General features: G+C 45.2%; 1 protein-coding gene and 1 long non-coding RNA gene across 4 annotated transcripts in view; one reads left to right on the top strand and one right to left on the bottom strand.

The window, feature by feature from the left end:
• The window catches only part of LOC122451383, a 54,106-nt gene extending 38,521 nt beyond the window's left edge, over positions 1-15,585 (top strand). Inside the window, exons 4-6 of one of the 3 annotated variants that reach the window (XR_006272397.1) lie at positions 5,467-5,843; positions 5,920-6,038; positions 15,393-15,585. This is a non-coding gene — a long non-coding RNA (uncharacterized LOC122451383). Of the gene's footprint in view, positions 1-5,466; positions 5,844-5,919; positions 6,211-14,225; positions 14,537-15,392 lie in introns of those variants that run through there. The other 2 variants (XR_006272398.1, XR_006272396.1) reach the window with 2 other exon arrangements.
• Positions 15,586-17,897: 2,312 nt separating this feature from the next.
• On the bottom strand, positions 17,898-26,458 carry ODF1 (outer dense fiber of sperm tails 1). The gene is made up of 2 exons (XM_043483741.1): positions 25,996-26,458; positions 17,898-18,490 (listed from the first exon to the last, which is right to left on the bottom strand). Exons 1-2 carry the CDS (start codon positions 26,313-26,315, stop codon positions 18,022-18,024), a joined length of 789 nt encoding a protein of 262 aa, XP_043339676.1. The 5' UTR covers positions 26,316-26,458; the 3' UTR covers positions 17,898-18,021.
• Positions 26,459-27,503: the final 1,045 nt, after the last annotated feature.

A 27,503-nucleotide genomic window follows, 5' to 3' on the forward strand; every position in this document is an offset into this window, starting at 1 on the left:
GGCTGGCTATGAATAGGTGGCGGGACCTGTTAAGATACTCAGGGAGCTGAGAGCACAGAGATGAGAGTCTTGACCAGCCCTGGGTTTGGAAAGTCAGGGGAATCAGAGGTGTTCTCCTGGAAGAGAGGACACCCAAGTTCAGTTCTAAAGAAAAACAAGGTAGCCAGAACTGGGAAGGTACAGATAGCTTTCCATCCTAGCAGCATCCTGGCAGTGTCTACAGAGTGTGAGTGATCAGTTTAAAATATTAAGGAATTCAAGGCAAAAAGACTTTCCAGTGGTTGCCCCAAAAGAAGGCCACAGTGACCACAAATAACAACTATTGTGAGGATATGCAGAAAAGTAGGAACCCTCATACACTGTTGGTGGGAATGTAAATTGGCACAGCCACTTTGGAAAACAGTGTGGAGGCTTCTCAGAAAACTAAGAATAGAATTACCATATGATCCAGCAATCCCAAGAGTAGAACATTTGGAAAAAAATGAAAGCTCTAATTTGAAAAGACGCATGCACCCCAATGCTCATAGCAGCATTATTTACAATCGCCAAGATATAGAAGGAACCTAAGTGTCCATCAACAGATGAATGGATAAAGAAGATGTGATGCATGTATAAAATGGAATACTACTCAGCCATAAAAAAGATGCTTTGCCAATTGCAACAACATGGATAGGCTTGGAGGATATTATGCTAAGTTAAAAAAGTCAGAAAAACAAAGACATATACAGTATGTTATCACTTATAGAGAGAATCTAAAAAATAAACTACTGACTATAACCCAAAGGGAACAGACTCAAAGATATAGAGAACAAACTAGTGGTTATAGGTGGAGAGAGGGAGAGGGGGAGGGGCAGTATGGGGGGAGGGGACTAAGAGGCACAAACTCTGGGTATAAAATAAGCTGTGTGTGTTCATGCTAAGTCACTCAGTCGTGTCTGACTCTGCAACCCCAGGGACTGTAGCCCGCCAGGCTCCTCTGTCCATGGGATTTCCCAGGCAAGAATGCTGAAGTGGGTTGCCATTTCCTACTCCAGGGGTTGAACCTGAGTCTGCTGTGTCTCCTGCATCTCCTGCATTGGCAGGTGGAATCTTTACCACTGAGCCACCTAGAAAGCCCTGCCTCTTTGTTCACCCCCAAATAAATTCAGATATGTCAAAGAGTTTTCTTATTGCCTTGGAGTAGGAAGGGCCCTTCTAGGAATGATTCAAAACCCAGAATAGTCAGTCTGACGATGTAAAGATAAAATTCATCTGCATGGGGGAAAAAAAAAAAGGCATAGTGGAAGAGAAATGACAAGCTGAAACCATACCCAAAGAACTAATTTCCTTAATAAATAAAGAACTCCTATAAATCAATAAGAAAAAAGCCTAACAAACTGAAATGGACAAAGGCTACAAATAGCTCCCAGAGAAGAAAAACAAATGCCTTTCCTTTAAACATTGAAAAGATGCCCAACTCAGTTAAATATAAATTAAAACTATAATTAGATACAAATTTAAAAGCTTTCAAATTGGCAAAGACCAGAAAGTGTGATAGCTGCATCAGTGAGGGTGTGGGGAAACAGACCTGTATATGTATATATGGCTGATGGGAGTGGAAACCAAGTTACCCTTTATGGAGAGTAATCTGGTAATTCTGTCAGAATTTAAATTTCATGTACCCTTTGATTTAGCAGTGCCCCTTTATGAATTTAAGGGGCACATATAAAAGGATGGTTAGTTAAATTATGATAATGGCAAATAAGTGAATACAGCGTCAACCCTATATGTGCTAATATGTAACATTTCCCAAAGTAGGAAAAAAAAAGAACTGTATGCATTTACAGTGTGCTCTTCTCTTTGTTTTTTAAAGAGTAAGTTGTATCATTTCCATGGACGTTCCAGGTAGTTCAGTGTTAAAGAATCTGCCTGCCAAACAGGAGACTCAGGTTCGATCCCTGGGTTGGAAAGATCCCCTGGAGGAGGAAATGGCAACCCACTCCAGTACTCTTGCCTGAGAAATCCCATGGACAGAGGAGCCTGCTGGGCTACAGTCCATGAGGTCACAGAGAGTCAGACACAGCTCAGTGACTAAACGGCAGCAGCAGTGGTAGCATCCTCGTTTTACAGTCGAAGAAAGTGAGGTTTGGGAGAGTTAGGTAGCTTGCCCACAGGCATCACACAGTCAATGGTTAGATAATAGAGTCTGGGCCAGGCCAAGGGTGTCTGGTCTCTTTGGCAATAAAATCCAGGTCTTTGGGGTTTGGTTTGGTTTGCTTTGCTTTGCTTTTTTTTGGCTGCCCTGCTCAGCTTGCAGGATCTTAGTTCCTCAACTGAAGATGGAACCCGTGCCCTCTGCAGTGGAAGCGCAGAATCCTAAGCACTGAACTGCCAGGGAAGTCCTGAAATCCAGGTCTTTAACCACAAGCATTAGAGCCTCTTCTATCATGGTATACAAGAAACTCTCGTACACTATTTTCTGCTTCTCCCCCTCACATACCTTTCTACAAGCTAAACTGAATCTTTCCACATTCCTCCACACATCCCTTTTCCCCAAACCTCTACATCTTGGTTCATGCTGCTTGAGCCAGATCAAATACTGCCTCCTCCAGGAAGCCTTCCTTTGTTCTCCCAGGCAAATTAATCTTGCCTCCTCCAAATGCTTAAGCACTTCATCTCTTTCAAGGAAATCTTTGGAGGGTAGATTCTAGAGACAATAAAAGAAAGGAAAGGAGGAAAGAAACTCAAGTATTTATCATGGGCCTGTGCCCTTTGAACTGTAGCCCACCAGGTCCCTCTGTCCATAGGATTTCCCAGGCATGAATACCGGAGTGGGTTGCTGTGCCCTTCTGTAGGGGACCTTCCCAACCCAGGGATCGAACCTGCATCTCTTGTGTCTCCTACATTGACAGGATGACGCCAATTTACCGCTAGTGCCAGCAAGGAACCCAATCATGGGCCTACTTGGTGTTAGGCATAATGCCACATGAGTCTTCTCATCTGGTATTTAAGTATTTATCATTGGGTCATATGTTGGTGGTGGCAGGATCCACATCTGATGAACGTGGATATCTCACTGAAGACCTAGTGCAGTTCCATTCCTCATGTAAACAATTTTTTTTTAGCTTTTTACTTTGGGGACTTCCCTGGTGGCTCAGATGGTAAAACTTATCTTGTATTGGGGTATAGCCGATTAACAGCATGGTGATAGTTTCAGGTGGACAGCAAAGAGACTTAGCCATACATATACAAATATCCCTTCTCCAGGCTCCTCTCCCATCCAGGCTACCACGTAACATTGAGCAGAGTTCCCTGTGGTATACAGTAGGTCCTTGTGGGTTATCTGTTTTAAATATAGCAGTGTGTACATGTCCATAACAAACTCCCTATCTATCACTTCCCAAAGTATTCCCTCCAGCAGCCATAAGTTTGTTCTCTAAGTCTGCGAGTTTCTTTCTGTTTTGTAAGTTCATTTATATAATTTCTTTTTAGATTCCACATGTAAGGGATGTCATATTATATTTCTCCTTCTGTCTGACTGACTGCACTCAGTTTGACAATCTCATCCAAGTTGCTGCAAATGGCATTATTTCATATTCTTTTTAATGGCTGAGTGATATTCCATGGTGTAGATGTACTACATCTTCTTTATCCATTCCTCTGTTGATGGACATTTAGGGTGCTTCCATGTCTTGGCTGTTGTAAACAGCATGCAGACGATTTTTGAGATGCTGTTGCATATCAGGTGCTGTGTGTAGTGCTGGGAATACCAAGATGAGTAGGATGAACAGAGTCTCAACTGTCTGTCTAGGAGGGAAGCCAAATGTATGACCCAGGAAATCACATTTACTGTTAATAAGGTGGTGGAAGAGGTCTGTTGGATGAATGGACATGTGCATTTGAATATGACCCATCTTATCCCTCCTTTCACTTCAAAACTTGCTCAATTCATCTTGCATCCAGTCCCGAGACCACCCTTTTCATGCACAGCCCTGGGGTTACAAAGTGTTCACATTGTCTCTCTGGAACTGTATAGTCCAATACCATTGCCAGTATCCACACAGGGCTGTTTAAACTTAATGACAACTTCAAAGAGCTGGAGAAGTCAAAGAGTTGGGGGTCAGCATCGCCCCTGTCTGTTTTCCAGCACACCACACAATTCCAGATAGCTGTAGCCACGGCCTGGAGAAGGGGGCAGGGCGGCAGGCTCTGGGGTCCCCTGGGGAAGCTCACCCAACAGGAAGACATTGTCTCCACTTGGGATCGCCCCAATCTTTCCTCCTCTCACCAGGAGGGGGAAAGAGACTCATGAATGGAGGGCCTGCCAGCAGCCCACCTGGGTGACCCCGTGAACACGGGACATGGGACCGCAGAGGACTTTCCGTTCTCATGGCATGCCCAGAGGGGCGCAGATGGTGCGGGGTGCCCTGAGGTCTCAGCGCCCCTCCTATGTTCGTGTTCCAGCCGCAGCACGGAACCGCGAGGCAGGGGGGTTTCCACACTGCCTCCCCTGGCCTGTGCCAGCCTTCCCTCCCAACCTCCCCAGGGCTCAGGGCCCCCTGGTTTTTCTGCCCGGGCGTGGGGAGAGCACCGGAGGGGCTGGCACCCCGCTGGGAGGCATTTTCCTCTCTCCCTCTCCTTCCGCGCTGGGGACCTTCTTTCTCCCTCTCCCCTCCGGGTGGATGCTTTCTCTACTCCACGGCTTCTGCCAGCTGCCAGTACCAGAGCCGGCCACTAGAGGGTAGCAAAACCCCTCTTTTTAATTCTGAACTCGGTGGGTAAGGACAGCTCCCGGGCGTTCATGGCTCCCCCAGCCCTGCGGGAGTGAAAATAAAACAGCAAACATTTAAAGGGGGCGGGGCGGGGGGAATGAATGCAAACCCTATTCCGTTTACAGGAATTTCCAGGTAGACATGAATCGAAAGAAATCCCTCAGGAACCAAATAAGAAATCTCCCAAAGCAAGATGTTCCGTGTCCAGTTATTATTGTGGGATCTACAGTAATAAATTCCTCCAATAAAGGGGTCTTCAAAGCCCTGGGAACTTAATAACATTGCGATATAATACTGTGTCTTCTTAGAAGGTATTTTACACAAGACCAACGTGCAGGTTTCTTTCTCTCATTTGGCATTCAGCAGTCTCTTTTACTATATTTGTCACTTGGTTTAAGAACTAAATTTAGAAATGAAAATTCAACACCTGCCTCAGCCTACTTCTTGACAATTAGCTCTGTTCTGTCTCTTGGAACTTCTGCAGGGAAAGCAGAATCCCTTTGCAGGCCTGCGTTTTATTTCTGCAAACTGAGGCCTCCTAGTGGCCACACCAAGCCCACAGGTTGACATGACCTTTAACCTTTCACCTGGCAAAGTTGGTTTTGTTTTTTTAATCAATAGAACTGAAAAATTCATCCAACTACTTTTCTGTCTGTCTATTGGGCTATACTATGCATCCCTATTTATTACTTTTTCATCTCCTGTGTGTTTTCAGATCTTTGCTGACTTACCCACTAAGTCACATTGACCCTATGGACTATGGCCCGCCAGGCGCCTCTGCCCATGGGATTCTCCAGGCAAGAATACTGGAGTGGTTTGCCGTGCCCTCCTCCAGGGGATCTTCCGACCCAGGAACCGAACCTGTATCTCCTCAACTGCAGGCAGATTCTTTACCACTGAGCCACCAGGGAGAGAAGTAGATTCCACACCTTATGATGTGGTTCCATTTCTTCTTGACAGTCAAAACAACAGAAGAAAATCTTATTGTGTAAATCCTGTTAATGAAAAAAACCACAGGCCCCAGATTGTGTCACCTGTGCTAACACCCATGATACCAAACCTAGACCCAGCTGCAGGTTCAACCTTTTCCAAGTACGTAGTCTTTTTTTTTTTTTTTAATAATTTTTATGGGGAGTATGGTTAATTTACAGTGTTGAATTACTTTCAGGTGTACAGCAAGGAGAATCAGTTAAAATTGGGCAGTCTGGAACCTTTTGGCCCACACCACTGAGGGCCCCCGGGACTTCTCCACCATTAGCACCAAGCCCCACTTCAAGGGAAGAAGAGGTAACCTGCATGGTAGACCCTGTCCTTCCAAAACAAGGTGCCAGACTTGAAACAGTCCTTTCTTTTCTCTTGCCAGTGCCTTCCTTGCTGCATCCTCCTTCTTCATATTAAAACCTCCTATTTTGTACTGCCCGTTGGAGTGCCCTTTACCACCATCATTGAATAAAGCTGGTCAGATCTTTGAATTTGCTTAGCTGAATTGTTTAACAACCCTAAGAGCTAGATTGCACCGTGTAATTTTCCAAAGGGCCCTGAAAGCACATATTATTCTCCCTCTTTTGTAAATGGAGAAATGGGTGCCCTGGACATGTGTTTGCCAAGGCCAACCCAGCTATTCCCCAGTGACATCCAGGTTTGAAACCTGATTGCTTTGGTTTGAAACCTAATTGCTCTCCACTCTGATGAACGCCTTGGAGGAAGAGAGTGTATTGGGTCAGAATCTCTGAAACCCACGGCACCTGGCCACCCAGCTGGTACCTCTTAGACCCTCAGAGCACGTGGATTAAGGGGAGAGCGTGGCCAGTATGGAATGAGGGGGAGAGATCAGAAATCACCAGAACCCTGGGCCTTGCAGGATGGTCTGCATGGTGAGTGCACTGGGGAGGGGTAGAGTGCGTGGTCTGTGGGCCTCGTTACTACCCTTTCCGGTGCTGATTAGGGCGCTCCGAGGGGCACGTGAGTTCTACTAGGCCTCAGAGAATGAAGCATATGAGACGATGGCCCAGTGTGGGCAGTGAAGAAGGCAGAGGAAGTCCAGGGACTGGACTTGCCCAGCTGATGCCAGCCCCACTGTACCTGGAGGTACAGGGCTTTCTCACCTTCAGCCAGAACCAGCATTTGCTGGGTGTCTCTGGTGCTTAGCAGAGTTAGTTTGTTCAGTGTTCTCAAAACCCAGCAAGGTCGTATCCTTGTTACAGTAAGAAAAAGAACACTCAGAGAAGCTAGTTGCCTGTCCAAGAAGTAGGGAAACTTTTTTATTTTAACACATATGTTTTATTTAAATGTGCTACTTAAAAAAACAAAGCAAATGAGAGGCAAGGAAGTAGAGAAAATGTTGCTGAGGCCAAGGGTGGAGGAAGAAGCTGTTTAGGTTCTGTTAAATCAGAGCCTCTGGTCAATGCACTGCTGCACGAGAGAGGAAGGAGGACCAGGCCCAAGGCAGGCTGGGGGTTGTGGGCTTGGGAGCAGGAGAGGGGGCATCGCTGGGTGCCTGGGAACCCGCTGGGCTCAGCAGGGTGCAGGCAGGAAGCCACTTATTTTTTTCTCCCAATTGCCTTTTTCACCCACACTGTAGGCAGTTCCTTCCAGGTCCTGAGTGAGGTCTCAGGCAGATCCCATAGCTTTTCAGCTTATCTTGGGTGGGGAAAAAAAAAAATCCAGGCTGGGCTGATGTGGAAACTCTGACTTCGGGTCCAGTTGACAAGCTCTTCCCCACTCAGCTTGGGCATGCCTTTTACACACTGGGTGAAAAGAAACCGTGCGCGTTACTCTCCTCTGCCCCTTCGTGCCTGTCTTGTCACCCATCAGCTGCTGCTCTGGGGGGCCGTGAGGGTGGAGGGGGGTGGGTAATTAGTCGAAAAGGTCGTCCATGAGTGCTGCAGGCCTCAGGTGACCATGACTGTGACCGTGACCAGGGCAAGTGTACCACCACTGATTTTTTTCTCAAGAGAGGCGCTTGGTGAGGACTTAAGGGACTGCCATCTCTGGGGGCATTTTTACCCGCTTGGTAGTGCCTCCCCAGCTTTCTGCTTACCTGCTTGCAAGTCCAGGTGGGCCATGGTCCAGCAGGCATCACCTGTCAGAAATGGAGAGCTTCGGCTCACCCGTACCTGTTGAATCAGAATGTGTGAGTGTGTGTGTGTGTGTGCTCAGCTGCATCTGACTCTTTGAGACTGCATGGACTGTAGCCGCCAGGCTTCTCTGTCCATGGGATTTTCCTGGCAAGAACACTGGAGTGGGTTGCCATTTCCTACTTCAGGGGATCTTCCTGACCCAGGGATCAAACCCACATCTCTTGCATTTCCTGCACTGGCAAGCAGATTTTTTACCAGTCTGCCACCTGGGATAGCCACGTGGAGTCAGAACCTACATGTTAACAAGAGCCCAGGTGATGTGATGTGCAGTCAGGTTTGAGGAGCTCTGGCTTCCAGCCACCCCCAGCCCCTGACTCCCAGCAGCATCTTTCTTCAAGGGTTCACCAGACAGGCTTCACGCTGTACATTTTTAGAGCCTCCAAGTCCAGCCCCCTTCCACCCATGTGCATGTGGAAAACAAGTATGGGGGAAGGGCAGGAATCTATCCTCTCTCCATATTAGGTTTTCTGGCTGTGGCTCTGGAAATCCGACTTACAAAGACAAATTAACAAGAGAAATCAAGTTTATTAACATGCATGTGCATGGGAGCACTCAGCTGTAAGTAACTCAAAGGGGTGGTAAGACCTTGGGTTTATGCAGCATCTTAACAAAAGAACGATACATTTTAGAAAAGCGATAAGACATAAGAAAAGCATTTGGGGCTTCTGGGGGTGGCAAGTTGTGGGACTGCAAGTACATGAAGGAATCGGTGGTAGATGAGGGCTGGTTTTAGCAAAGTGTATTATGTAGATTCCTCCCATACTTCTAAGGGTCTAGATTATCTCCAGAGATTAACTTCTATCCTTCTTCATAGAGAGGGGAGAGGACATAATCCCGCCTGACCAATCCTTGGGGATCTCACTCGTCATGCTTATTAAATGTTCCACAAGATGAGCAAACGGTAGTCCAGCTCTTCCCTTGTTGAGAGATACTCAGATGGTTTTCCGACTTTCACCTCTTCAAACCAAGCTTCAAAATGTGTCCTCTGGTTTGTGTACACCAGTGCTCTAGTTTCTGAGGGTCAACTGCAGTAGAATATGGCCTCCAAAAATACGTGCCTTTCTAGTAGATAATGTCAGATTGTTGTCCAAAAGGTTTAGCAACTTACACTTTTACCAGCAAGAAATGAATGTGCCCTCTTAACCACAAGACAGAATAAAATAGGTGTAGCTGTTATGGTTTAAGCTAATTTGTTGTGTGAAAAAAGAGTATGCCGTTAATGTTTTAGTTTGCTTCTCTACAATGACCACAGGGTTCAGGGTGTTTTTGTTTTTTTTTTTTCATGTCCACATTTCCTCTTCTACAAATTGCCTTCTTTATTATTTTAAAATAAACTTTCTCTTTGACTGCACTATGTGGCTTGTGGGATCCTAGTTCCCTGACCAGGGACTGAACCCAGGCGCTGGGCAGTGACAGTGTAGAGTCCTAACTACTGGACCACCAGGAAATTCCCAACATGAACTTTATTTTAAAAAACAATTTTAGATTTACAGAATTGTGAAGACAGTACAGAGGTTCCCACAGAGCTGCACCCACTTTCCCCTGTTGGTAACATCTTACATTACTTTGCTCCATGTGTTATAGTCCATGGACCATTGCTGATACATTATTATTAATTGAAGACCTTCAAATGTCCTTAGTTTTTTGCCTAGTGTCTCCTTTCTGTGCCAGAAGTTGAAATAAAACATTAATGGCATACTCTTCTTCACCACATTACATTTAGTTGTTTCAGCTCCTTGGGCTCTTCCTGACTTTGATGACTTCTCAGACACTGCTTATTTTCCATGACCTTGACAGTTTTGAATAGTGCTGGTCAAGCATTGTATATAGTATGTCCCTATCTGGGTCTTGTCTTTTTCTCCTGCCTAAACTGGTATTAAGACCCAAATTATCTGGCCTTGGCATCCAACCTGACCTTGGCGTCCGCCTTGTGCACCTGGCAAGGTAGTGTCTGTCAGATTCTCCCCTGCAGAGTTACTCTCTCCCCGCTTTTTCCATACTGCCCCCTTTGGGAGGTAGTTACTATGTGTGAAAGTGAAAGTCTCTCAGTCATGTTGGACACTTTGCAACCCCATGGACTGTGTCCATGGAATTCTCCAGGCCAAAATACTAGAGTCGGTAGCCTTTCCCTTCTCCAGGGGATCTTCCCAACCCAGAGATTGAACCCGGGTCTCCTGCATTGCAGGCAGATTCTTTACCAGCTGAGCCACCAGGAAAGCCCATGTTTTATGTATAACCCACACCTATGGAGTGGCGGTTATGCCTCACCTCCTATAGGGTAAAGTATTTACATGAATTATTTGGAACCCTTCTATATGAGAGAGTTATCTGTTTCCCTTTAATTGTTTACTTAATTATTCATCTACATGTATCCATTTGGATGCCTGGATATTTACCTTATTCTTTAAGTTATAATCCAATACTATCTTACTTATTTTCTTGCTCAAATTGTTCCAGCTTGGACCATTTCAGATGATGCCCATGACCCTTTGACATACTACCATCAATGTGTGTGTGTGTGTGTGTTTTATCTATTGTTGATTGAATTTTTGACCACTCCCTGTAGCATGTGGGATCTTAAGTTTCCCGACCAGGGATTGAATCCACACCCTCTGCATCGGAAGGCGGCGTCTCAACCACTGGACCACCACGGAAGTCTGGGTTTTATTTTTTTTATCACATCCTTGCCTTCTGGCATTTCAAGGTGCTCCAGGTTCTTCTTGTGTCCTGGAATCAGCTTGCCCTACCCTAGAATCAGCCTTTTCTCCAAATAGTTCTAGTTTCTTTTATGAGAGAATGGTATTAGAAACCAAGGTCTGGGTACAAGATTGCTCATTACTATTGGGGTGTTATTGTTTCCAGTTTCTTGCAGTACACAGAGCAAGGGAATGTATGTGAACTTATTAACCAGTGTATCTATACACATTTACAAATATCTCTATATGAACATGAATTCATTCCTATATCCACAGCTCTACGACTACATGGAATGGTCTCACCTCCTTCCCATGCTTATTTGTAAATGCCCACTCCAACAGTGAGAATCCTGGCTCCCTACAATATTTGCTTCATTGTTGATTTCCAGTACACATGTATATCAGCATCAGAATTATTAACCCTACCCTGATGGGAAAAACTTCATCAAACAGAGTACAGTTTTACGTGCAGTTCTTTTTGCCTTTAGTCTTACGGCTCCATTCATTTCCAAGGTGACCTCGGTCAGCACCTATCCCCCCACCTCCTTCAGAGAGGTGTTTTGTTACATTTGCAGTACAGATTATTTCATCACAGTCTGCATTCAATCCTGGAGTCCCTTAATCTCCTAGATGATTTACTTTAATGTGTATGCATTGGTTCACTATTTGTGCTGTGAAGTTCTATGGATTTTAACCAATACACAGTGTCCTGTATTTACAAGTACTGTATCATACAGAGTAGTTTCACCATCTGAAAAATAAAATTGCATGCTTCTTCTATTCAACCCTCTACCCCACTCCTATCAAATTCCTGCCAATCACTGACCTTTTTACTGTCTCTATAGTTTTGCCCTCTCCAGAATCTCATATAGTTGGAATTATACAGTAGGTAACTTTTTCAGATTTCATTTAACAATATGTATTTGAGGTTCACACATGTCTTTTCCTGACTTGATAGCTTATTATTTTTTTAAATCACAGAATAATATCCCATTGTGTGGATGTACCACAGTTTATCCATTCTATGTTCTATTGAAGGACATCTTGGCTGCTTTCAGTTTTTAGAGATTATGAATAAAGCTGCTATAAATATTCTTCTTGCCGATTTTTAAATTGTCCTTTGCTCTTCAAATTGTTTGCTAAGGACTTTGAACTTCATCAGGTTTCAACTATTGTTTCCTAGTCTATTATGTCTCCACTGACTTCATAATTTTTGCCTCAGAATATTAAAAAATGTCATTGAATATATCTGCAATTTTTGTTATGGCTTCTGGGTACCCTGACTCGCCCAGATTGTTTTTCTCCATCCCAAGGCTGAAAGATGTTTTCTGAATCTGTCTTCCTTTATGTATTAAGGGAGAGTGCCTAGGTTTAAACCAGAGATAGAAATGCTGAATTACAGAGGGCCTGGGGTACAGTGACTTGGGGCTGAGAACTCTGAATTCCGAGTGGTCCATCACCTGGGCTTCCTAGGGTGATCCCCGAGAAAAGGTTTTCATGGGGGTCCCTTCAGACACACGTAGTTCTGGAAGCAAGGAGCCATGTGGCCTGACTTTGGCAAAGTAAAACTAGACCCCAGGGTTGTTTCCTAAGCTCATTCACCCCTGTATACCCTCATTTTGTTTCCTTCCTAGATTGTAAGCTCTGTAAAGTCGAGGGCCAGGTCTGGCTTATTGAGCCTTCGTTCCTCAATGCCTGGCATAATGCCCTGTGGGCAAGCCGGTGAGAAGGAAGGAAAGAGTGTGGGTGATTTCCGTTAACTCCGCAGTTCCACATGGACTTCTGCTGTGGGCCCCGGGTGGCTAACCTCATGGGACCACCTCACAGGCTCCCTCACCTTCGGCTCCCCCGCTGGGTGTGGCCAGTGGATACCCAGTCAGGGGTTTGGAGGCTTGGAGGAAGGGGAGGTGGGAGTGTCCATCACTGTCAGCCCTCACGGGCTGGGCGGGCCTGGCAGCAGCACGTTCCTCTACAGTCACAGGTCCCGTCATGTGGCCCTCCTCCCAGGACGCCAGCTTTCACCTGGGCACCCACACCCGTGTCTTCCTCAGCCTCTGCTGCTCAGGTGGGTGAGCCCCTTCCCTCGGTGGGCAGTGGCTGTGGGCATCAGCATTTCTTACTACTGAGAGGAAGCTACCCACACCTCTGTAAATAGTCACTTCGCTAAGAAGCCTTCTCGTAACCGCAGCTGAGTGTGGTCTCTTTGCTGCCTGGACTCTGACAGGGCCTTAAAGGGGAGGAAATTAGGAAAAGAAGCAATGGAGCCTGGAAGGATAAGAGGGCCCCTCAGAAGCACTTAGACAGGCCCGGGAGAAGCAGTTCTTGTCATTCCCTGTGCTTACCCCACTGCGGGAAGAGAGGACTTAGGACCGTGCGAGGCATGGCACGCGATGGCCGGCCTGAGTCAGCCCAGCTCCCCGCTGGCTACCAGCTCTGTCCTCTGTTCCCTCAGTGCTTGGTTCTGTCTAGACAAGAAACCTTGGTAAAGTGAAATTATAACTTACCATTTTATAGGCCTGACCTCCTCACTGGACTGGAACTCCTCAGAGGCAAAGATTTGGGTTTTGGCCATTTCTGGATCCTGCCCACTTTCTTGTTGTGGTTTTTTTTTTAATGTTTATTTTTATTTGTTATGTATTTGGTCTTGCCGGGTCTCAGCTGTGGCACACGAGGTCTTTTATCTTCGTTGCAGTCTTTGGGATCTAGTTCCCTGACCAGGGATCAAACCCCAGCCTCCTGCATTGGGAGTGCAGAGTCTTAACCACTAGATGCCCACCCCGCCCCACCTCCCGCCACTGGGAAGTTCCCTGTCCAGTTTCTTCCAGGCTGCTGGGCACAGAAGTCCTTGAATGGATTCACGTGAAGAAGGGAGGAGGGTTTCTTCCACAAATGAACCTGTAGGCCCACCCTTCTAGAACCCACCCCCTTCCTCGGTGGTGAAACCACCTCAGAAGCCGGTGGCCAGGTCCTGAAAGCTAAAAAGTACTTGACACTGATGATACCGGAAGATGACTAAGCTGCGGACTCGAGAAAACCAACTTCCTCTTCCAAGATGGCTGCCTGACCGATTATCATGCTGTTCTGCCCAAACGCATCCTGGCCTCATGCCTGCCTGCCACCTTTGCCTCCTCCTTCGTGGGCTGCCAGTTTGGCTCCAACAGCTTTCTCATTCTTGTACCCTTCTGTTCAGTTGCTGTCTCAGATATTGTCCAAATGATCCGTACTAACCCCTTCACACCTGGGAAACCCTCACCACACAAGTCCACAGTGTGGACCACGTTCCCTAATCCCCAAATCAGGATACCGTCACTTGAAACCTGGGCTGTCCCAGCAAACCTGAGATATCCATTGGATTTATAGAAGCAACACTAAACCTCGATTCATTTTTAACTTAAATGATTTTGATAACCACAAATGCATGGGGAAGAAAAACAGTGAACAAAGCTTAATTGTGTCTGGCTGTAGTTTTCATAGGCAGTGGCGACCATATTCCTGTAACTTTCTAATGCAGTGGCTTTCTAAAATTTTAATTGTATTGGCATATAGTTGATTTACAATGTTGTGTTAGCTTCAGGTATACAGCAAGGTGATTTGGTTATACATATATTCAATCTTTTTTAAATTCTTTTCTCTTACAGGCTTATCACAGAATATGGAGTAGAGTTCCCTATGCTGTACAGTAGATTCTTGTTGGTTGTCTATTTTATGTATAATTGTGTATGTTCGTCCCAAGCTTCTGTTTTATCCCTACTCTCTTTGTTGTTTAGTCGCTAAACTGTGCCCAACTCTTTTGTGACTCCATGGACTGCAGCCCACTGGGCTCCTCTGTGGGATTTCCCAGGCAAGAATACTGGAGTGGGTTGTCACTTCCTTTTTCATCCCTCCCCTTTAATTCAGTGTTAATTTCAAATGTTCCCTTAGTGGAAACATTTTTTTTTTTTTAATTTTATTGAAGGATAATTGCTTTATAGAATGTTGTTGTTTTTTGTCTAACCTCAACATGAATCAGCCATAGGTGCACATATATCCCCTCCCTTTTCAACCTCCCTCCTGTCTTCCTCCCCATCCCACCCCTCTAGATTGATACAGAGCCCCTGTTTGAGTTTCCTGAGCCAAACAGCAAGTTCCTGTTGGCTGTCTATTTTACATATGGTAATGTAAGTTTCCGTGTTACTCTTTCCATACATCTCACCCTCTCCTCCCCTCTCTCCATGTCCACAAGTCTGTTCTCTATGTCTGTTTCTCCATTGCTGCCCTGTAAGTAAATTCTTAAGTACCATTTTTCTAGATTCTGTATATATGCATTAGACTACGATATTTATCTTTCTCTTTCTGACTTGCTTCACTCTGTATAATAGGTTCTAGGTTCATCCACCTCATTAGAGCTGACTTAATGCGTTCCTTTTTATGGCAAAGTAATATTCCACCATGTGTATGTACCACAACTTCTTCACCCATTCATCTGTCGATGGACATCTAGGTGGCTTCCATGTTCTAGCTATTGTAAACAATGCTGCAATGAACAACAGGATGCATGTGTCTCTTTCAATTTTGGTTTCCTCAAGGTATATGCCTAGGAGTGGGATTGCTGGGTCATATGGTGGCTTTAATCCTAATTTTTTAAGGAATCTCCATACTGTCTTCCATAGTGGCTGAATCAATTTACACTCCTGTTAATGGAAACATTTTTGATGCTGAATATTATCATTCATGTTGTATTGTTTTCAATAAAAACTTTTATTTATGTGTATAAAACAGTGTGACATTTTATATACCATTGTAAGACTCTTCCCCTGAAATCCCAGCCCAGCCCTGCAATCATCCCAGCCTGGTGCCAGATGATGAATGAAGAAGCCTCTAGAAGACTCCAGTCACCTGAATTTTCCCAAATGAAGCAAAGACAAGACATCCTACTCACCCTTCCTAAATTTCTGACCTACAAATTCATGAATGTTAGAAAAATGATTGTTTTATTTAAAAAAATCACTAAGTAAAACTTTTCTCTGGCCATTTTTTTAATTGGACATTTTTCTTAGTGTATGAAAATTTAGTTTTCACTGAAGTTTTAGAAGAAAAGGAGTATTGCCACCCACCCCCCAGAACCTTCCAGATTGAACTTTCAAATATTCTGATGCTTGGTGGTCCCTATTCCACCAAAAGCAGAAGTTATTCCAGCCACACAGGGTCATGCCCACAACCTTGGGAGCACTCTCTACAGTGTAGAGAGAAAGATGACCTGCTAGAAGGAATTCTAAGTGATGGACCAGTTTCTATAGAACAGTGAATGCTGGCTTTCAAATGCCCTGTCTGGCATCCTGGCTCCAGGACCCTTGCTGTTACTGACTTATCTGAAGCACACCTAAAGCCCTTGACAATTGTATCATGGTGTTAGTCTTGCCTTCACTGAACAAAGCTCCTGGAAAGGTATTTCTCATTGACAACAGCTCCTGGTACTGTCATTGCAGGTACTCAATAGACAAACCCTTGCCTTTATATCAGTTTTCCCTGTGAGGATGATGGCAGATACAGGCAACTAACCCACCACCGAAGGCCAGGCTTCCAGCTGAGGGATGGCCTCCGGCTTCCCTGAGGGATCCTATGAGGCAATTTTCAGTGCATTTTCAGTGCATTTTTCAGAAATGCCCAAGGTGCATCCAGAATGCCCTGCCGGCCTCTCCTAATCCTTATAAATTCAGTTTCTTCAGAACCCCCTCCTCTCCCAATCTCTCCAAGCACCTTCTTGAATTTGAGGCATTGGTGAAGAGGGTATAGAACACAGTATCTGGCATTTAAACTGATAAGTCTGGCTGGCAGGTTAGTAAATGAATGAATCTAGACTAACAAGAAGGTGAGCAGGTGGGTAGGTGAATAAAAGCATGAACCGTCACCAGGCATGTCCTGGAATGGTACCCTCCAGAGGACAGGGATTCCCACTTATTTAAGACCCCAGCCGGATTCCATTGACCCAACAGCATGAAATTTTTTCAAAATCCATTTTAAAAATGTGTTACTTAGAAACTAGAATATTTATGAACATGTAATCAAAGTGTAGCAAGACACTTATAAAGGTAACTATCATTTGGTACACACAGACATTCATTTATATCTAGTTGCTAGGTAATACATTTTTGAAATGTTCAATATTTTTTATCTACCACCTGTATTAGCAGGCCATTATTTCCCTCAACTAAAAGCAAAATATGTTTTCTATCACCAATATTTTTTAACCTTGAAGGAAACTTTTAAAGAGACAGGACTGGGAGAGTTTTACGATATCATCCAGAGTTTCTCAACCTTACCTGTGTGACTCAGAGTTTTACCTGGGGAGACTTTTAAAAATCTCAATGTATTTTTTTTTTTCTTTTTAAAAACATTTTCTTAATTTTTTTGTTTTCTCTGGTGCATTGTGTGTGTGGTTTGTCTTTTTTCTCTTTATGGTTTGGCATCCATGTTTTTAAAGGTTCCCAAGAGATTCCCGTGTGCAGCCCAGGCTTTAACCCATGTGCAGCTGAGACTAGTAAAGAGACTTACTCTGCAAACGTGTAGGTTTTATGTTCCTTGTAAAAGTCAGACGTGAAACCAGCCCATGTCCTCATCCTGACCCCGCCCCGTCATCTCCCTCTTCTTTACACTTATTTCTGTCTTGGCGGTCGAGAGTGACTCATGGGCTATGTCCGTGAGGATCCAAATTCAGGGGAACTACGCTATCATTTTTTGAAAGCTGTACTTTCCACTCATGAACGTTGGGCTGAACTTCTGTGCCCTGAAGGAGTTTTAGGGACTGAGGAAAGCATAGTTGAAATAAATCCTGAGGATTTTGCAAACCACCCTGAGCCAGAGCTGGCCCTTCCCCCCAATCTCAGGAATGTTGAGAAACAGCAGCTGTATGGCCGCCCTACCCTCTGTCAGCGGGCTTGCCCCCCCAACCCCGTACCTTTGTACTCTGTTCGTTGCCCCCAGTCAAAACCCAACCACGTGTCCCTTGGGGAGTCACTTTCTCCCCAGTGCTCCCTACCATAGCAGCTTTGAAAAAGTGCTTGTCTTCAACCCTAACTAGTCTCATTTTCTGCTTTGACTGTTTAATTTCTGGACTAGGCCATGTCACTGACTCATTTGGAAAAGCAACATGTGAGGATGCCCACCCACAAAATATCTTTTTCCATTTGGCATTGGCGGGGTGTGAAGAAGCACACGGGAGGGCAGACTTCACCATTCACCTTCCGTGCCCATCCCTTCATCCTTCCGATGCCCACTAACCAGGTGGGGCTCGGCAGTGGGGGTTGAACCAAAAGACTTGCACACACCAGTGCGTTGCTGTTATGTATTCAGTCTCCTATGTTCTCGAATAACATGGGCCATGGGAAGGGGGAGAGAAACACTGGAAGAGCTGCCTGGCTGGATACATGACTTCTATAAGTCCTAGGTTCCTACACTTTACAAGATCATCTTCCTACAGGAAAACCGGCTCCCACAAGGATAACAGGGGTTACAGGGGTCACAGGGGTTACAGGGGTTACAGGGGCCGCAGGGGTTACAGGGGTTACAGGGGCTACAGGGGCTGCAGGGGCTACAGGGGCTACAGGGGCTACAGGGGTTACAGGGAGACGTGCAAGGGTAGCAGGGAGACTCGATCTTGACGCAGCTGCCGAGCCCGTAGGAGTATGTCACGTCCTTCTCGTCCACGCACGGGGGCAAGCTGAACTCTTTGCAGATGTTCATGTAGCTGTATTTTTTCGACCCCAGGCAGTCGTATCTGTTCTCGCGCTCGGCCGACACACACACCTTTCCGTCCTTCACGCGAACCTTGACTTGATCCGGTTCGAAGCCGCACACGTTCACCGATCCTAAAATGTTACTACTACAGCAAGAGGAGGCCAGAATTCTATTTGTCGTTCTTCTCAGTCTGGAGGTTAGGAAAAGGAACGGGTGGGAGGGAGAAGCTCAGACCGCGGAACTCAGACACAACTGGACAAGCAACATCTTAACCTCTATTAAAAAAAAACCAGCAGAAGTAAATACCAGTCACTGTGAGGAGTCAAACTTTACAGAAGTGTGTGAAGTGAAAAATGAGAGTCCTTGGAAACCACACCCTCCCACAGGTAAACCCCTGTTAACTATCAGTGAGTGGTCTTCCAGATCTTTCTCTGGAAGTTTATTTTTTTGTTTAATTCTTTTTCTTTCCAGGTTTATTGAGAGATAATTGACATAGAGCATTGTAAATTTAAGGTGTACAGCATAATGATTTGACTTAAATACATCGTGAAATGATTATCTCAGTAAGTTTAGTGATTATCTATCACTTCATATAGATACCGAATTAAACAGAAAGATCTTTTTCCTTGTGATGAGAACACTTAGGATTTAGTCTCTTAACTTTCATATACAACCTACAGCACTGTTAATTAATCGTATTGTATATTACATGCCTAGTATTATTTACCTTATAATTGAAAGTTTGTACCTTTCGACCACCTTTATCCAATCCTCCCCCTTTCCCACCCCTCTAGTAACTATCTGATCTCTTTTTCTGTCTGTCTGGTTGGTTTGTTAGTTGGGTTTTTCTAAAGTATAATTGACCTACAACATTCCTAGTGCACAACATAGTGATTTGATACTTTGTCCATTACAAAATGATCAGCACTTTCTCTTGCATTTAAATTTCAACTCCTCCTCTTTTTAGTTATGGAAACATGGGCAGGCTCCTTAACCTCTCTTTGCCTCAGTTTCCTCATCTGTATATCTGGGATGATACCAGTAACCCATTTCTAGGCGTTTCATGAGACAGATTAGCTGATGAACGTAAAGGATCTATACTAGTGCTCCGAGCACGGTTAGCATGTTAGGCTTTTGTCTGTTGTGTGTGTGTGTGTGTCCCACAATGTGTCATGGGAAGTACTAAGCCATTGGAGGCATTGTTTCGTTTGACCTGCACGAGAACCCAGTCACGCAGGTGGAATTGTCACTGTTTTGTAGTTGGGGAGATGCTGAAGGTGGTGAGTGCAGAGCCTAGATTCAAATCCAGGCCTGTTTAATGCTAAGGTTATGATTTTAACCATCAGTTAAACTGAGCTCTCGGCATGAGGACCCACTCAGTCTCGGAGGCCTGGCATCAGCCCTGCCTGCTCTGGGGCTCCTCAGGGACCACTTTCTTTCTAATTGCCTGATCCTTCCAAAGACAACCTAATGCTCTGAAATGCTCTTCTTTTTACTCCCTTAACATTAAAAAAAATAATAATCTGTATTCTAAGAGCCACTCCTGGCAAATCTTGCATCTTTGGCCTCCAAAGGGAGGTCTTGGTGTGTGTGCTTTCTAGAATCTCTTCTGCTTTGAGGAGTCTGGACTCTGATTGGGTGATTAATCTGAGATACATTTTCTATTCTGACTTTTAATGCTGAATTTTGTTTATACACTTGCAGCTTTTTGTTACATAAGTTACACAAGTTCATTGCAGAAAACTCAAAATGTGCTGTGCTCAGTCGCTTCAAGCATGGCCGACCCTGTGACCCCATGGACTGTAGCTCGCCTGGCTCCTCTGTCCATGGGATTCTCCAGGCAACAACACTGGAGTGGGTAGCCATTCCCTTCTCTAGGGGATCTTCCTAACCCAGGGATAGAACCTGAGTCTCTTATGTCTCCTGAATTGACAGACGGGTTCTTTACCACTAGCGCCACCTGGTAAGCCCAGGAAATTCAAAGTACAGATAAGCAAAAAGATGGACTATTTTTTCTTTTTTAACATACCCACAAAAGCCCTCTTGCCTTCTGCAGGAGATGGATCTGGGAACCCGATCTACAAGCCAAAGCCAGCTCCCAGATCCATCTCCTCCTCTCAGCAATCTGAATCCTGGGGTATAAATTCATGTTTGCTTTGGGTTTTTCTTAGGTTTCCCCCTCTTCCACTATTCCTGTCACTCTGGCCCCCTCTCTACTGCAGCAGATGCACGGGGGTCTCACAAATGTGGGTCTTCAGGAAATTGCCCCAGAAGTCTAGGCTGGATCAGATTTCTTCTTCCTTTTGCTCCTAGGTCAGGTGTGACCTGTGGGGATGTGTGGGTTTAGGAGAAATTGCAGGAGCCTCATTTTAGTCATTAGATTCAACTCCGAACTTGCAACCTGACTCCTGCCTGGCAATGTACCGTCACCCTACATGAGATTTTCCTTGGCTCTGTGAGGTTCTGGGTAAAGGGAGATGGCCTGCTTTACTGTGACCGTGAGGGCAGAGGTTAGTCACGGTCAGCAGAGGCAAGTCAGCCTCTTTGGTGGGTGGCAGAAGCCTCTTAGGGAAACCGGGGCAGAGCGAGTGGGCAGTGCTGTTTGTCGGCCACTCTGGGGTGTCACCTCTCCTCCCAACTGAAACTGGATTTCACCTGAAGGCATGACCACGCTCCTGAATGTGATTCTGCCCAGAGCAAAGGGGAGTGACACTGCCAGCTGTCTTCACAAAGAGATGAATCAGTTTTCTGCCGAGGGGCGAATAAGGTAAAGAGGATGACGAGAACGCCAGTCTCTACACTGAGCCAGAGGGTGGCTGACCTTCCTCTAGTTACTTTTTTCTCCTAACAGACCCCTGCCAGTAACCCGTTAAGCTTACTTGTTCCTTTCCAACACATCTTTCCCTCTTCTTCTCCCTCTTCCTGTTTCCTTGCCTTGTCTGTCTCCTGATTTTGGAGAAGTATGTCCCTCAGCGGGAGCAGGGTAGTACCACACAGGTGTGACTGAACACCTATGGTACTTGTTCAAACACAGGTGTCTGGGCCCCACCCCCAGAGTTTCTGATTCAGCTGATCTGAGGAGGGAACCAAGAATTTGCATTTCTAACAAGTTCCAGGTGATGCTGGCTGCTCATTTCAGTCGGGAGGTCACTCTGACCACTGGTGACCAGGCAGTTAAGCACATGGATTCCAGACTCGGGCAAACCTGGCCTTAAGTCCCGGCTCTCCCATATCCTGATGATCAAGAATGTTGCCCTGACTCTATTTCATCATCTATGAGTTGGCCAAGATGTTGCAAGGGTTAAATGAAGATGACATGCTAGGTAAGTCTCTTCATCAGGCTCCTTACACAGACTTCCCTGAAATACGAGGCTTTAAGCGGCCAAGCCCCATGTCCCGTGTCATTAAACACGAAGGCCAAATAATGGACATGCACTTGGCTTACAGGGGCAGCAACTCCTGCTCCTGCTGCCCTGGGTGCCTGGGCCCTGAGACCTGTGGGTACAAAGAGATTGCGGTGAGAGCGGACCGAGGCGCCCAACTTGCTTCCAGCTCTGCAAGGTCACAGAGGGAAACAGCAAGCTCTCCTCTCAGTGGGAGAGTCAGCCTGCCACCAGCCGTAAGGTAAAGCCGTGGAGCTCCTGGGTTCCTCTTTGCTGGCTTCCCACGGTGTGCCTATGCCCTGATCTTTGGGTCAGAGAATGAGGTGGGTTGGGGGGAGTGGAATGATTTGCCCGAGGGCTTAAAGCCCAGGGAGGCACTGCTAAACCACAAAGAATGCGCTCTGAGGGCTGACAGTCATCAGCCTCCCCCAGTGAGGGTGATGCAGGGAGAACTTCATACTCAGAGTGTGAGGGGTAAAAGGAAATGAGAAGGCTGGTTTCTGAAGTTCTCAGAAGATGATGCCTCTGAGGTGGGGGTTTTTTTTAAGGGAACTTCTTGAGCTGTAGGTCAACCAAGGATACTTGGATGAGTGGACAGAAGCAGTCTCAGGATGAATTTCCAGGTACCTGCAAAGGGCCCAGCGTTGAGCCTAGGGCATTCCTAAGTGCAGCTGCAAATCAAGGTTCATTTGCCCACGAACACCAGAGCCAGGTGTTAGAGCCACTCCTATATAAACTATAATAAGATAATGAACTCCTAAGGGCAGGATGGCTCTTACCCAGAGGGTAAAGCATCTGCCTGCAATGTGGGAGACCGGGGTTCGATTCCCGCATCGGGAAGATCCCCTGGAGAAGGAAATGGCAAGCCACTCCAATACTCTTGCCTGGAAAATTCCATGGAAGGAGGAGCCTGGTAAACTACAGTCCATGGGATTGCAAAGAGTCGCACACGACTGTGCAATTTCACTTCTAAGGGCAGGGTTGAGGAGGGGCTGGCTTTGTTTCTACCATTTGCATATAGAGGACAGGAAGCCGGCGAAATGTGGGGGTGAATCAAGTGCAAACTTACATCAGGCTGGTCGCATGGTTTCCTACAAGAGAAATGAAACAAAGTAACTTCAGTCTCTCTCAATTCAGAAAAGGAAGGAAGGAAGAGTCAGGGAAAAGGCTGGTGCTTGGAGTACAAAAGTAATTTTGGAAGGAGAAAGGAATTTCAAAGAAGCTAATGAAATGGAAGTTACTTGGGTCTCCACTATTGAAGATACTGCCAAGGTGTCTTTAGAAGTAGCTGCTCAGTAAACAATGGAAAGAATTTGGACCTTCTGTACCCAGACTAAAAACACACAACATACACACACACACAATCAAATACACACCAATCAAATACTCAGGAAGGCTCAAATGAGTTTTTGGGGAAATTATATGGTCTGCCAAAACTTCTTGCCCATTATTAACGGAACACCCAAAGACAGCACATAGACTCTGACACAGAAAAACAATTCCAATGGGGCCATGGCAACTCTAGACCAAGGAATCTTCTCCATTGGGCACAGAATCTTCTGGATAACATGTCCTGGCATCTAAGAGGACATGTCATATTTTGCTTTAAGGGGTAAAAGGTCACGTGCATATGCTTTCTAAATTCTAAAAGCCTTGGGAAGGTTTCACACCAAAGATTGTTTTTTAAAAATCGAATCAACATGATATTTCTGAATCCATTCAGTCATGGATTGGGAGCTGAGAGATAAGAAAAGAGACATTTCACTGAAAAAAAAATAATAGTGGGAGTCCTCTGGGACTAGAGCTGGACCAGGCTTTAACATTTTCATTCATATTCAGAAATTTGAATATTTAGGTTTGCAGGTAACTCTAAGCTTTTCAGGACAGTGAAATGTCAAACTGTTAGAAATAGAGCATAAAAAAAAAAAAACAAAAGAAAGAAATAGAGCATAGGAGAGTTTCCCAAGGTGGTCTGAGTAGGAAGAAAAATAGCTGGGAAGAGGGCAGACCTGAGATCATTTCTGAAATGGACTCAGGATTATCAGTTCAGAGATCCCAGAAGACATCAGCAGCTCCATATACTGCTGCAGGCAACAGGAAAAAAAATTAGCAAAAAATCCAGACATTGTTAGGAAGAGTATCACAAACCATAGAAAACATTACCTCTTGTATAAACCACACTGCTGAGATTTAAGCTTGAAGTGTCTACTGCAGATCTGGGAGTAGAGACTCCCAGAGTGGGTCACTGGGACTCCCAGGTGGAGGGTGCCTAGGTGGTGAAGAACTCACCTGGACAGTCTGGAGAATAGGACAGCCAGGAGGCAGAGGCTGAGCAGACTTGGAGCAAGGGTATTTGAATAGTCAGAGGCATGGGGAAGTAGACACAGACTACTCACAAGTAACCCTTCATTTAGACCAAATATTTAAAAAAGGACCCTTGCATGAAATTTATATAACTTGATACCTGATGGGATAAAAATTAAAATTGGTTCAGATTGAGTGTAGATGAGTTTATAGCAATGGTCCCATCTCAGACTATTGAAGGAAGTTCATTACTGACCTTTGCTGACTGATGACCTAGACAATAATTGCTCTATTGCCCCATTCCAGGGAATCATCACTGTCACTACTGTCAAGGGCTTCATTCTGTCTCTTTCTGTCTTCATCCATCCACCCATCGTCATCTTTCTTTTTCTTTCTTTCTTCCTCTCTCTCCTTCTCCTTTCTCCCCTTCCTTCCTTCTTTCCTTCCCTCCTTTTTCATTCTTCCTGTCTGTCTATTCATCTATTAATGTATCTGTCTATCTGTCTAATCTATCATCTAATCTATTAATCTATCACTGGGATAAGAAGGACGTTGTTTAAGGATACAAATTGGCAATGAGTAGTAAGTCCTAGAGATCTAATGCACAGTATAGTAAATATAGATGAAATATTGTATTATAATCATCAAACTGGATAAGAGGCCAGGACTTAATTAATCCAATCACTAAAAAGAAATAATTATGTAACACAATTTGTTGTTGTTGTTCTTTAGTCACTAAGTCCTGTGTAACTCTTTGCGACCCCATGGGCTGTAGCCCGCCAGGCTCCTCTGTCCAGGGATTTCCCAGGCAAGAGTACTGGAGTGGGTTGCCATTTCCTTCTCCAGGGAATCTTCCCAACCCGGGGATCGAACCCTCATCTCCTGCACTGGCAGACAGATTTTTTACCACTGAGCCACTAGGGAAGCCCCTGTGTAGCCTGGGGATTAGAGATGCTAATTATTGCTACAATGGCAATCATATTATAATATGTAAATGTATCAAGTTAGCAACGTTGTACACCTTAAATTTACACAATGTTATGTCAAATATAATTAAATAAAAAGATCATCTATTTGTGTCCATCTGTTAAAAAATAGTAGCATATTAAGTAGTTTTTCTGCACCTTGCTTTTTTCACTTAGTATGACAATACTTAAAATTCTTTATCAGTTCTTTTTACAGCTACATACTATCCCAGCGTACGAATGTACCATAATTTAACCAGCTGACAGTGCTTTCAACTATTTTTTTCTATCATAGTTACAGACTAAAACGGCATACATAGACAGAAAAAGTTTTCTTAGGCAAAAAGTAAAATATGATGAAAACCAAAAAAACTTGTAAAGTGCATTTAACATTATCCAGTTCAATTAAAACCTTTTCAACTGTATTCTGAATACTGTGGCTTCAGTTCTATAATTTCTTTACACAATCTTTCCTATAGTTGAAGGGGGAGGCAGACAATAAACCCAATACCAGATGAATTTGAAGTCATCAAGAGTTGGAGAATAGGAGAAAGGATTTCCTACAAAACCAAATAAATGCCTTTATTGTTCAATTTGCTCCCCTGCTCTTAAAGCCTCTGGCAAACGTTTGACTTGATCAATTATTATTACTTCTCCCATAGTCATTTCTGTAAGCCGAAATACACTCAAATCACTTTACTCATAACCAGAAAAAATGTTTAGTTTGCTGCTCCCAATAGCTTTTTAACGACACCCCCTGTTTCTTTCCCTCATTAAAGCCACATTATTTATCACCTTGGCGCTCCTGCCATAAGCCGAAAACAACCTTGCCAATCGACATCATTACACTGTCTTTTGAGAATCTTACAATTCCCATTATGGACCCCTTTACTCTTCTGTTCTTAAATCTTTTCTGTGTCACCAGAGTCATTATCTTGAACCTGGTTCATCTATGTTCACGTATCGATTGCCACCCTCTCCTCCCTTATTCCAACCTAGGAGGCTAACACACCAACTATAAAAACCTGAGGATGTTGTCTTACTTGGCAAGCTCTCTCTTCTCGTCCTCTATGGCTCTAATGGCTTTCCTCTCCAAACTTCTGAGAGACGGGCGAAGACAGTAAAGCTTAACGTCACACAGGCAGCACGGGTAGAGGTCGCACAGGCCGCAGGAGCGCGCTCGCTTGGAGTAGCAGAGGCAGTAGGGGTAGGGGTGCAGGTCGCAGCAGCAGTACGGGTGCATGTACAGGTCGCACAGGCAGCGTGCGCTCAGCTCGTCGATGCATCTCAGCTGCCTCAGTTCTCTGTCCACCTTCTTGATGTCCCTTCTGACACTGTCCAAAAGACAACTCAGTGCAGCCATTCCAGTCACACCTTATTGTTCTGTGAGTACCTTTGGGAAATGGCACTCGGGGGGGAAAAAATTGTTCTAAGCTCTTCTCAGAGGTTTCTTTTAAAAATAAATGAGGCGCACATGGTTCACTTACTTTAAAGCTTGGCTTCTATGACCTCACCACCCTCTTTAAGTATGTCATAGTCTCTCGGTTACCATGAGAACTGTACACAGTCAAGCTCTCCAGAGGCCCTCCTTAGAGTTACAGAGCTCCTCTCAGAACCACCCTAATGTTAAGATTTCATTCACCTTGAAGTGGGGTGGGCCCCCCGCATCATCACAGTTCCTTGGGGTTCATCGGGCTAAATCGTCCTGCTCTTGTGTGTGTGTGTCCTCTGGATTAGCCACACTAAGATCAATGAAGATCTTAGTGCGTAGGATAGAAGGAGCTGCCTGACTCCTTCCGTCAGGACCTTCTCGCTCCAGCCTTGACATCTAGCCTTGCCCTTATACTCTAGGATTCATTCTGGCTTCTATTCCTTTATTAGTAGAGTATTAAGAGCTCCCCAGGGGTTCTCCTTACCAAGCTAACCTGGAGTCAGCCTTTGTCCTTGACCTTCTGAGCCCCCCATCTCTGGGTCCTGCCCATTCTTTATCAGCTGGCATCCTGGCTATCCTAGGACCTCAGTTCTCCTGTGACCAGGGTCCTGCTCTTAAGCTCCCATCTCTCAAAGCTCAGAGTCTTGTCCTTGTCACCACCTCCTAGCAACTATGCCTCTGGTCTTACATCCAAGCTGCCAGATGCCCTATTCCCAAGTGCTTCCCAAGTGTTGGTCCTTGATACTCAGAGCCAACTGCCTGAAGTTGCCTGAAACCAAGTGTCTGAAACCCCGACTTGGGCCAGTTTTCTATGCTCCCAGCTGGGTCAACACACTGGACCTGGAGCTCAGCCCTCAGCCTTGGCTCAGGTACTTCTGCTCCTCTGAGCCATTCCCCTCAAACTGCTCTCTGCCTCGCAAATTCTCTCTTAGTGGACCAAGGCCTAGGGTACTTGAGGACAAGTGGTTGGAGGTGGCACTGGAGAGGGAGACAAGGGCCGGGTTTAAAGGGACTTTTGGCCAGTTAGGGCGTTTGAACTTTACTTTGAACACAGTGTAGACTCACTGGTTTTCCTTTCTGTTGAGAGAAGTTGAAAGGTAAGCCACGCTGAAGGTGAAG

The sequence above is a fragment of the Cervus canadensis genome, chromosome 12, assembly GCF_019320065.1.
Source record: "Cervus canadensis isolate Bull #8, Minnesota chromosome 12, ASM1932006v1, whole genome shotgun sequence".
Lineage (NCBI taxonomy): Eukaryota > Metazoa > Chordata > Mammalia > Artiodactyla > Cervidae > Cervus > Cervus canadensis.